Here is a 12,487-nt window from a genome sequence, read left to right on the forward strand (position 1 = left end):
AGAGTGGTCAGACACTGGGGCTCCACAGGGGACTGTCCTGTCTCCCTTTCTCTTCACCATCTACACCTCGGACTTCAACTACTGCACAGAGTCTTGCCATCTTCAGAAGTTTTCTGATGACTCTGCCATAGTTGGATGCATCAGCAAGGGAGATGAGGCGGAGTACAGGGCTACAGTGGGAAACTTTGTCACATGGTGTGAGCAGAATCATCTGCAGCTTAATGTGAAAAAGACTAAGGAGCTGGTAGTGGACCTGAGGAGGGCTATGGCACCGGTGACCCCTGTTTCCATCCAAGGGGTCAGTGTGGACATGGTGGACGATTACAAATACCTGGAGATACGAACTGACAATAAATTGGACTGGTCAAAGAACATTGAGGCTGTCTACAAGAAGGGTCAGAGCCGTCTCTACTTCCTGAGGAGACTGAGGTTCTTTAACATCTGCCAGACGATGCTGAGGATGTTCTACGAGTCTGTGGTGGCCAGTGCTATCATGTTTGCTGTTGTGTGCTGAGGCAGAAGGCTGAGGGTAGCAGACACCAACAGAATCAACAAACTCATTTGTAAGGCCAGTAATGTTGTGGGGGTGGAACTGGACTCTCTGACAGTGGTGTCTGAAAAGAGAATGCTGTCCAAGTTGCATGCCATATTGGACAATGTCTCCCATCCACTCCATAATGTACTGGTTAGGCACAGGAGTACATTCAGCCAGTGACTCATTCCACCGAGATGTAACACTGAGCGTCATAGGAAGTTATTCCTGCCTGTGGCCATCAAACTTTACAACTCCTCCCTCGGAGTGTCAGACACCCTGAGCCAATAGGTTGGTCCTGGACTTATTTCCACTTGGCATGATTTACTTACTATCATTTAATTATTTTTGGTTTTATATTGCTATATTTCTACACTATTCTTGGTTGGTGCGACTGTAATGAAACCCAATTTCCCTCGGGATCATTAAAGTATTCCTGTCTGTCTGTTAATTCTTAATTCAATCAGAAGCAGATATGTGTAATGGATCAACGCGTTGTTAGCAGGCTAGGTTTTCGCTTGAATATTGATCAGGGAGAACTGGGTGTCAGAGGAATAAAATGCAAATGAATGATTCAATACTGAGACTCAAATAAAAGTTTGAAGTATAGTACACTTTTAAAAGGAAAAGATTGCAGGGCTGTGGAGTAGAACCAAATTAATAGTTCCCATAGAGCTGCACGTGCACTGAGTTAAATGATGCAGTGTAAGTGGTGGCCTCTTAAAAGCAGTCAGAACTGTAAGTGGAATAAATTATCCTCATTCTGACATTGGAAGGTCTGAAAAGCCACTTGTTTAAATCCCTGTACAAACACGCATAATAAGTAGTACACCATAACAAATTAAAACTACCAGTCAACCATATTCCTTGTTAGCAACCAAGCAGACAATGAGAAAGTACATCAGATTTTAGTTTATTTATTTGAAGATAAAGCCTCCCTGCTATGAGGGGCTTTAATGGACTTGAATGTATCAGACATCCTGGAGGAAAGAACTTTGTAGTGAAGGGTGGGGCAGAGCACAGCTGCCTCACAGCTTTGGAGGTTAATCCTGACGTTGGGTGCTGACTGCACACACTCCCATGTCCAAGTTTCCTCCCATGTCATAAGCAAATGCTCATTCCAAATTTCGTGTTAATGTAGATAAGTGATTAAAAACAAACAACCAAGAAGTTGATGGGTATGTGGGGCAGAATAAAGAGCTAGAGTGAAGTAGTAAGGGACAGGGGTAATAGGATCCTCACTGGATTCAATCGACTGAATAGCCTCCTGCCTCATTATACGTACACAAGTCATCCTTGTAATACCTGCCGATATTTTATAAACCTTATGGAGTTAATCAAAATGTTCCAACATGCCACAATTGTAAAGAATTGAAATGTAATTGTTGTGTAGAATTCTAAGCATGTCCACTAATTCCTGGTACTTTAGAAATGAGCAGTTCTACCTACCAGACTCTGCTCGATTAGAAGACAAAAGAGGACCGCATTTCCAACTTCTCGTAAATTTTGGAAGCATACAGTCTTCAGTTCTGCATATTCCACAATATCTTTTAGCTGGTGGTGGAAGAATTCCAGAATTCCTGTTTAGAAACAAAAATTCGAGTCAGAGACACACAACATAGAAACAAGACCTTTAATCTAACCTGTTCATATTGACCAAGTAGCCATACACAGTTATCCAATTAACCACCATTTTGCCCATAGCTTATTATGCCCTGTTGATTCAACTGCTCATCCAGATAGTTCTTAAACATTGTGAGAATATCTGTTTCCATTATCTCCTCGGTTTATGAGATCCAGATTACCACTCTCTGGGTGAAAAACTTATTTCTCTCATCCCTTCTAAATCTCTTATTCCTCACCTTAAACCTATGTTTAAGACACTTCTGCCATGGGAAAAAATTTACTACCATTTATCCCTTCTATGCCTCTCATAAAACTTTTTAAAGTTTATTTCAAGATACAGCACAGTAACAGGCCCTTATGGAAAACAAGCCCCTGCCACCCAATCACACCCTGTGACCAATTAATTTACCAACAACTTTGGAATGTGGGAAGAAACCAGAACACTCAGAGGAAACCAACGTGATCACAGGGAGAACATACAAACTCCTTAAAGACAACAGCAAAATTGCTACTGTGCTGCACTTAATAATGAGCCGAGGATTCAATCTTTCGACTTCCAATGTGCCACTCTGCTGCTCAATAGAAAATGTTGGAAACAGGTAGTTGTCAAGATTTCAAACCTGTGTGGGAAAACACCAACAGGTTTCGAGTCCACTGCTTTAGCCACTCAGATACGGCAACCATCCTTCTATCAAGATCCTCCCTAAGCCTCCTCTGCAGTCTCCTAATAACTGAAATATTCCATTCCAGGCAACACCCTCTGTATCCTCTCCAGTGTAGCCACATTCTTCCCGTAGTGTAGCTATAATATTTCAGCAGTGGGGTAACCAACGTTTTTCTAAGTTGACCCTGAATTCCTATGCTTATACTCTTCTCTCTGCAAGTATCCTCCTTGCTTTCTTCATCATCCTATTTACCTGTGCTACTTCAGGGATCTTTGGACGTACACCAAGATCCGTATATTTGTCAGTACTTCCTATGGCCTGACCACTCATGGTATATGTTCTATTCATACTAGGATTGAATTCAATCTGACATTGCCCTGCTTAGCATTCTGCAGCCCAAGACTACCAACACCACCAACAATTTTCACAGGGTTCTCAGATCGTTTGATAGGTTTGGGAGGTGGGATGTGGTCCAGGTGTAGTGATGGTATCAGAAAGAAGATCAGGTCTGCATGGACTAGATGAGTTGAAGGGCCTGTTTCTGTGTTGTGATACTCTTGATGGTTATCATCTTGTGTGCAGAGCATAGGGACAACATAACCCATCACACACTGGTTCCATCAGATAGCAGGTCTGATAGGGCAGAGCTCCAGATCAGGTACTGAAATAAAGTTTATGAGCATGCCACAATAAAAGAACAATAAATTTAAACAACTTTGAATGTAATTCTCCTTTCATAAAGAAACAGAGTATGTAACAAAGATGTAAGCTGATTATTTGGGATTGAATGATTTTTCAATGAATGAAAAAAACACTTGTGTATGTTGCTTGGAGTTCCAGCACTTCCTCTTGTTTTTGACACTGAGAAAGAATGCCAATTGTTCACTTCATTCATTAAAGATTACTCCAGTCAATGCAGGCTGGCAACTTCCATTCTATCAAGAAGAATGGACTACCTGACTGGCAGGCCACAGTTTGTGTGGCTTCAGAGCTGTGTGTCAGACATGGCAATAAGTAGCACTGGGGCCCCACAGAGGACTGGATTGGCTCCTTTCTTGTTTACCCTGTATACATTGGACTTTAGATAAAATACTGAGTCATGTCATCTGCAGAAATTCTCTCATGACTCAGAAAAAGTTGGTGTACAAAGGGAGGATGGGAGGGTGTACACAGGGCCCTAGTAGAGGACTTTGTCAGATGGCACAAGCGGAATCACCAGCAGCTGAATATCAGTAAGACAAAGGAGATGGGGAAGGACCTTAGGAAGACTAAGTCTGCACTGCTCCCTGTTACTATTGATGGTAAAAACATGGATGTGGTGATGGCCTACAAGTATCTAGGGGTGCACCTGGATGACAGACTTGAGTGGAGCACAGAGGCTGTGTACAAGAGGGCCAAAGTTCCCTTTACCTCCTGAGGAGATTGTGGTCCTTTTAAGTATGTAGGCCTCTCCTTCACATGTTCTACCAGTCTTTTATCACCAGTACAATCTTCTAGTAGTTTACGTAGTGCAATGGCATCAACATGGGTGATGCCAACAGGCTCAATAAACTGGTTAGAAAGGCTGGCTCTGTTATAGGAGTCAAACCGGACACACTGGAGGCTGTGGTAGAACAAAAGACCCTATGGAAAATCCTGGTAATTCTGGACAATCTTTCTTATCCTCTGCATGCCACCTTGGCTGAACAGAGGAGCACTTTTAGTAATTGACTAAGACAATTACTCCAAAGAGTGTTATAGGAGGTCATTCTTATCCTTGGCTGCTAGGCTCTATAATGAGTCAATCTACATTTTTGGAAGTGATGAACCCCTTCTATTTGTGGTAACTTATTTTTTATTCTTTCTTACTTTTCTAATACTTGTATATCTGTGCACTTGTAATGCTACTGTGATACTGTAATTTCCTTTGGGATCAATAAAGTACCAATCTGTTTGATGTCATTTCCAGTACACAAGTGTAAAGGAGAATGAAACAATTGCTACTCCAAGTCTGATGTAGAACAAAAATATACAGCAAGATAAAGATCACAATGATAGTAATAAAAACAATAGCTTATACACATAGATTGAAGTGTTTGTCCATAAAATGATGCTGCACACAGCAGTGCTTGTACATAAATAATATGGTGGTTGGAGTGTGGAGGGGTGGGTTAGTGGGTAGAAGTGTTGATCAGCCTTATTGCTTGGGGAAAGTAACTTTATGAGTCTGGTGGTCCTGGCATGGATGCTACATAGCCTCTTCCCTGATGCAACTGGGACAAACAGGCCATAAACGGGGGGTGTGGTGCGATGGGCAGATTTGGATGCGCTCTATTGATGTGAGTATGGATGTGCATAGTCCAGCTTGCTTCAACTTCCTCAGAAAGTAGAGACATTAGTGAGCTTTCTCGACTGTGAAGGATGTGTTCTGGGATCATGAGAGATTGTGCAAAATGTGCACGTCCAGGAGCTTGAAACTGCTCGCAGTTCCCGTTGCCATGTCACTGAGGGTGTGGATGGTGCAGGTTCTCCTGAAGTCAGTAACTACCTCCTTTAACTTGTCATTGAGGAAGAGAATTGAGAATTCAGCTGGTAGCAGGTCTTGAGCCTTTTCATCTTCTTTCTGTAGGCCACCTCAGTGTTGTTGGTGATGAGCCTCACCACTGTCGTGTCATTGACAAACTTGACAGTGTGATTACTCTATGCAATGTGCAATCATGTGTGAGCAGAGTGCACAGCAATGGGCTCAGAAAATAGCCCTGCGAGGGCACTCGTATTGAGGATGATGGGGAGGGAAAAGCGGTTGTGCATCCTGACTATCTGAGCTTTGTTGGTTAGAAAGTCCAACAATCAGTGAGTTGGTTGTTTTTGTTGGTCTCCCTTCTTGCTGTTAAAGGGGGACACCTCTCTATCCCTTTATTTGGGAGAGAGTGAACTTGTGGTATGTTGAATTGTCCGGTGAACAACAAGTTTCTGTTATACTGCAGATCATGGGCTTTGCTATTGCATGCTTGGTGGAAGGTGCTGATGCTTTTTTTTGGCTTTTTCTTCTTGGAGCATGGAGGATGAAAGGTGACCTGATAGAGGTGTACAAGATCATGAGAGGCATTGATTGTGTGGACAGCCAGAGGCTTTTGTCCAGGGCTGTAATGGCTAACTCGACATGACATAATTTAAAGTGCTTTGAAGTAGGTACAAGGGTGATGCCAGAGTGTTGGGTGGGTAGAAAACACTGCCAGTGACAGTGGTAAAGACTAATACAATACAGTCTTTTGAAAGACTCTTAGATAGGTACATGGAGCTTAGAAAAATAGAGGGTTATGCAGTAGGGAAATACAAGGCAGCTGCTAGAGTAGGTTACATGGCCAGCACAACACTGTGGGCTGAAGGGCCTGTAATGTGGTGAAGGTTTCTATGTATGTGGGGAAGGGGGGTTTTGGGGTTCTAATGATTTTACTGTCACTCATTCTTTGGGGGCACTCTTCTGTTTTTGTGGATGTCTGCGAAGAACAAGAATTTCAGGTTGTATATTATTTACATTCTCTGAAATCAAATGGAACTACTGAATATTGAACAGCGATATATTTAGATGGAGGAGTAGGAGTTTGCTCACCAGGGTCTGTGGGATAATAGCGTTGATAACCCAGAAACAGCATTCTGACACGTGTCCTTGTTTTCTAGGTGTGTCAGGGACAGGTGCATGACAGAGTGCCATGGCATCTGTCAGAGAGAGGTTCCGCTGGTAAGCATATTGATGAGTATCCAATGTGGCAGGAATGGAGCTTACCACTTTATGGAGTTATTATAACTATTAACTCTATTGTAGCTAACATCAATAGAAATAATTTTGATGTTGTATTGAGCTATAACAGAACAGTCTTATGTTAAATAGTGCTAGAATTTTGTTACAGAAAATTTGGTCTCAAATCAGGCAGTGTATAAATTATCAAAATAAGGGAGATAGAATTTTATTGGTAGACATATGTACATGACTGAAAAAAATAGTTGTATTGATTTACAATTCAATTAATTGAACTTGTACCCTATTAAAAACAAAATTTAGGAATGCAATAATTCATTCTTAACCCTAACCAATACCTGCAATGTGCAATGCCGATGAAAAAGGCTACAGCTATCCTCAGAGGTATGTAGCTGGGTTAGTTCAAAATATGCATTATTTTTAACAAATGGAGCTGATGGATAATTACAGGTGAATAGCATAGGTACACTGAAGGGGAAGATGGACATGCATATGCAGATGAAGGGAACAGAGGTTGCACTAATAGCTTTAGTGATGGAAAATGGGGGCTTGGATGGAGTATCAGCACTGGTATGAACTGGTTAAGCCAAATCTTCTGTTTCTGTGTAGTGTATCTTTATGCAATGCTATATATTATGCATTAGCATTGAGATCTTTCAATCATTACCTTGCTCAATTACTAAACCTGCACCGTTACAAAATGGTGAGTAGAAACATACTCACTTCCTTGGAAAAAGAACTGGAAGCACCAGTTACTATTACTGACTATCACCAGAAGGTCTCAGAAACCAGCTGCAGGAATCAGTGCTCGCAATCTGAGAGCAAGCCAGCAGCACAAATTAATTCCCCTAACCACAGTACTGTCTGTATTCTGCCTTAAACTCATTGCATCATTTGGCTAATCAAGTAAATCATCTGCTCCACATTCAAGCTCAGCACAATTTCCCACAAGTAATTTGCTTGACCATTTGACTGTTGTCAGATCTGCAGCATTGCATATTTGCAGCTTTTTCTGTTTCATTTCAGATTTCGAGCATCTTTCAGCATTATAGCATGTAGAAGAAATTGAAAAAGCTCACGAGGGAAAAGATTATGCTATGAGTTACACTATAAAAGTTGGGAGGATGCTTTAACAAAGCATGACCACCACCTTGGACTTGTTTAACCAAATGGCCTGCTCATCACCATGTATTCCCAAAGAATCTACTTCAGGGGAAGAGAATTAAGAAACTGATCTACCAATTTTATTTAATAAGGAACAGCAGGTGTTTATCTTCCACATTGCACAACTTAATCTTTAGTAATAGACATTTTTCTATGAATTTAGAGTCTATTAGTATTACTAACCTGGGGAGCCATATTCATGTCTGGGTAAACGGCAGATTTTAGGCATCACTTCCATTAAAGTCTTTACATACTGCAAAATGGTTCCTTGTAGCTGAAATTAAGAATATAAAAACAACGATTCACCAGCGTCACAGCATTTTATAATCAAACACGGTCCTTGGTCCTTGGCTACCAGCCAGAAAAGCTCAACACTCTAAAACAGCTACATTTTGTACTGTATTTCTCAATCTGTGCACAGAATTTTGAGTCCTGGTGTTGACTTTCAGAAACAAACATCCTTCTTTGCTACACCATTCTCTCAGCACCTTGCTGATACATGGTCTTGAGGTTGTCACACAGGCTATCAAAAATTATAAATATAATATTAGAAATGTCAGAATTGTTTTAAACATGATGTGAAAATACCACATTTGTCCTGACAAACTGCACTTCAGCAAAAATTACCATATTGTAATAATCATATTGACAGTTCACACTCAACTACTGTTTTTTCAATATATTTTCAGACCAATATCTCAAAACAGCACTTACTGTCTCTAAATCAACATACAAATTTTCTAATTAAAATGTACACAAAATTGTCAAAAACAAACTCTGGGACTATGTACTAACACAGAAGATCAGATATTTTATACAGCATTTCTTCCTTTTTAGAATTTTACCCACATCAAAGTGATTTGCAATTTAGCAAATTTCACACTGAAAGCCAATATTCACCACTGAGTATTTTGCAGCTGCATTTGATATTTAGGTTTGTAAAATGTTACACAGCCAATTAGCCCTTCCCCCCAACCCAATATCATTATCCTGATTTGAATTTTTACTATAATTTAGACATGGATGAACTCTCAAAATAAATTTTTTTAAATTGCTAGATTTTGGTCTGTTGTTGCATTTGTGTAATAACCATATAACCATATAACAATTACAGCACGGAAACAGGCCAATTCGGCCCTTCTAGTCTGTGCTGAACGCTTGCTCTCACCTAGTCCCACCTACCTGCACTCAGCCCATAACCCTCCATTCCTTTCCTGCCCATATACCTATCCAATTTTTTTTTAAATGACTAAATCGAACCTGCCTCTACCACTTCTACTGGAAGCTCGTTCCACACAGCTACACTCTGAGTAAAGAAGTTCCCCCTCGTGTTACCTCTAAAATTTTGCCCCTTAACTCTCAACTCATGTCCTCTTGTTTGAACCTCTCCTACTCTCAATGGGAAAAGTCTATCCAGGTCAACTCTATCTATCCTCCCCATAATTTTAAATATCTCTATCAAGTCCACCCTTAACCTTCTACACTCCAAAGAATAAAGACCTAACTTGTTCAACCTTTCTCTGTAACTTAGGTGCTGAAACCCAGGTAACGTTCTAGTAAATCTCCTCTGTACTCTCTCTATTTTGTTGATATCTTTCCTATGATTTGGTGACCAGAACTGTACACAATACTCCAAATTTGGCCTCATCAATGCCTTGTACAGTTTTAACATTACATCCCAACTCCTATACTCAGTGCTCTGATTTATAAAGGGCAGCATACCAAAAGCTTTCTTCACCACCCTATCCACATGAGATTCCACCTTCAGGGAACTATGCATCATTATTCCTAGATCACTCTGTTCTACTGCATTCTCAATGCCCTACCATTTACCATGTATGTCCTATTTTGATTAGTTCTACTAAAATGTAGCACCTCACACTTATCAGCATTAAATTCCATCTGCCACCTTTCAGCCCATTCTATCCATTGTACCCAATGTAATAGTCTACCCATTCTTTGCAATCTGGGAAAACAATCTTATGGTTCTTGACAAAAACAAAATAAACTGGCCTCAAACGACAAAGCACATGGGCGGCATGGTAGCATAACTGTTAGCACAATGCTTTACAGCACCAGTGATCTAGGTTCAATTCTGCTGCTGTCCGTAATGAGTGCATTCTGTCTGTGACCACATGGGTTTCTTCTGGGTGCTCCAGTTTCCTCCCACATTCCAAAGACATATGGGTTAAGGTTAGTAAGTTGTGGGAATGCTATTGAAACACCCTGATTTTCTTGCCTGAGTAAGTCTAGGGATGACAACTTCCAACCCTGCCAAACTCATAACATTGAGGCGCACTTGATCCCACCCCAAACTCCGGTTTGTGTGGATGCTGTGTCATTTGCTACTCTGTTACAAATTAATGCCACGTAATAACAGGCAGCACACTGTATACAATTAAAGGAATTATATTTATGAATCTTAACTAAAGGGTTAGTAAAGAATAACAAAAAGGGCCCATTCTAATTAAACAGTCAAATGTGCACAAGTTGGATCTCATTTTGAATTTCTCTGTCACTCACGTGCTGGGCCTTTGGTCAGCGTGAAAGCACACGCTGCCTTCCGAACGTCGCTCGTAATCCATCTCAAACGGACTCCCACCGGATCGTATGCTACAACCGGTTCACTCCAGCATCTTCTCTCTTCACCTCCTCTTGAACAAAAGCCCTAAGCCCAACCTTAGTGTCCCTCACCAGAGAAACCTCCACTTAATCCGACCATCCTAATTGGATGGCACACATTTCTCCTCATCTCTTCATTTCAACAGTAACCCAAACAAGCATGAAAACAGAACAGACTGCTCTCACAGAACTGCCAAAATGAAAAACATACAGCATAACAGTAAAAACATGAACCAGGGCATCACACTATTTTGGTGCCGGAAGTACAGCAACAATTGCAGTCTGTCCCCAGCACATTCCCAGACTGTGTTGGTTGTTGACATCAATGACACATTTTACTGTTTAAATTTTACTGTTTGTCACATTTTACTGTGACAAATAAACTTAATTTAGAAAAAAAAATTTGTACACTATTTTGCAAATTTTCTTTTAGTTTAAAGATATAAGCAATACATTTTCAAAAGTAACAGTTAAATAGCCATCCAAAAGGCAAATAGCAGCATTCAAATATATGAAAGATACCTACCAGGCTCTTAACAACTTTCAGCAGTTCTTCCATTACCACGGCAATTCCTTGGTAGCCCAGGAGCTTGCAAATTGCTCTAAAATGAGGAGGACCCACAAAATTTTTGTAGTTGCTGTAAATGGTATTGTACGCCAAGTTCAATGCCTATAAATGAAGCAATGAAGATAGTTATATGGAGTTTTATTATGACCAAAGTAAAATATAAGCTCCTTTGTCATGCAAGTAAACTATAGCTGTTAGTTCAATTTTCATAGTATCTGGAATTCGGAAGGTGGAATTCCTTTTCACCTTACATGATCTCCCAAAAATATTTTCCATTCAATGCACTTCTGTTAATAACAGCAAACATGTGCATTCTAACAATTGAATGCGAGGTGCCATTGTGGATTACATGTTCATTTTTAATAATACTCTGATTTAAACTGCATCAAGGGAACATACAAATTAATGTAGCTTACAAGTCAATGGAAAATTAGTTGAGGAAGTGTTAACAAAATTCACAGTACCAGAAAGCCTCAAAATATGTTTCAATAGCAACCTCTGCCTGGGAGACCAGAATGGCTGCCATGGAAATGATATTTTCATGCTTTACCAGAGTTTAGTAGTGGAATCTAGGGTACTCAAGTCAAAAAGTGATTAATTCAAACTAACTTCAAAGACTTCAGTATATGATTTAGAGGTGCTACATTAAAGGAATGATGAAATGCTGGATATAATTTCTATGAGACAATAAATCATGTCTTTGCTAGCTTAGTGCATTCAAAACTGTCTGCACAAAGATCAAGCTAAATCTAAACTGGGGTAATGATCAATAGATCTTTCAATTGCAGAAAATGTAATCGCCCAGAGAATGACTGTACTGAATTGCAGAAACTTTTAAGATTAAACAAATTTGCATTTGGTCTGTCATATCATTGAATATGATATGACAAACCAGACAGAAAAATGGTAGAATGATTAGGCAGACGAGCAGTTTCCAATAAAATGCCTACAGAATGTAAGTGGCAGAGAGAGATCCTAGTGGAAGATTTTTAAAGATAGGAGAAAAAGTTTATGTGAGGAATAGCTCTCCAACTAAGTTAGAAAGGTGCAATAGAAAAATATACATATTAGTTAAATAGTATATTCAATCCTGCCTCTCCATGGCCTTCTTATCTTGAGGTCTTGGAGCTTCACCTTCTGAGTACAACTGCAGTCTCCCAGGTTCCATGCACAAACATGATTGCGTAGCAGATAATTCATTTACCACACATTTGCTTCTGTGATTATGTGGTGAATGGAGATGAAGTCATGGAAGATAGTGAGATGCTGCATGCCACAAGCCAATTATTTACAAGTCAGGGAAAAACGATGTGCTGAAAATACACAACAGGTTAGTCTGCTTTCTCTGGAGAGAGGAAGTGTTAGATCCACAAATTGTCCTCAAAACTGGAGGTGAAAAAATGTGCATTTTAAGTTGTTGTGTGGAGGTGGGTTAGAGAGAAAAAAATGCTTCATGCATTTGAACCAAGGCCACAAGATTTTATGAAAAGAAAACCATGTTTGACAAACTTACAAGAGAATACTTTGGAAGAGATGCTTAGTCTTATTAGATGGGATGCCTTTAAGGCTTT

General features: G+C 40.1%; 1 protein-coding gene across 4 annotated transcripts in view; it reads right to left on the bottom strand.

Moving 5' to 3' along the window:
• Nucleotides 1–12,487, bottom strand: part of cyfip1 (cytoplasmic FMR1 interacting protein 1) — a 155,970-nt gene that overhangs the window by 19,185 nt on the left and 124,298 nt on the right. For all 4 annotated transcript variants that reach the window (XM_073044136.1, XM_073044133.1, XM_073044135.1 and 1 more), the window contains exons 25-27: nucleotides 10,875–11,018; nucleotides 7,910–8,000; nucleotides 1,982–2,112 (exon numbers count right to left, since the gene is read on the bottom strand). In XM_073044136.1, the coding sequence (XP_072900237.1) occupies nucleotides 1,982–2,112; nucleotides 7,910–8,000; nucleotides 10,875–11,018 (366 nt within the window). The remainder of the gene's footprint in view (nucleotides 1–1,981; nucleotides 2,113–7,909; nucleotides 8,001–10,874; nucleotides 11,019–12,487) is intronic.

This window comes from Hemitrygon akajei, chromosome 4 (assembly GCF_048418815.1).
Source record: "Hemitrygon akajei chromosome 4, sHemAka1.3, whole genome shotgun sequence".
Classification (NCBI taxonomy): Eukaryota; Metazoa; Chordata; class Chondrichthyes; order Myliobatiformes; family Dasyatidae; genus Hemitrygon; species Hemitrygon akajei.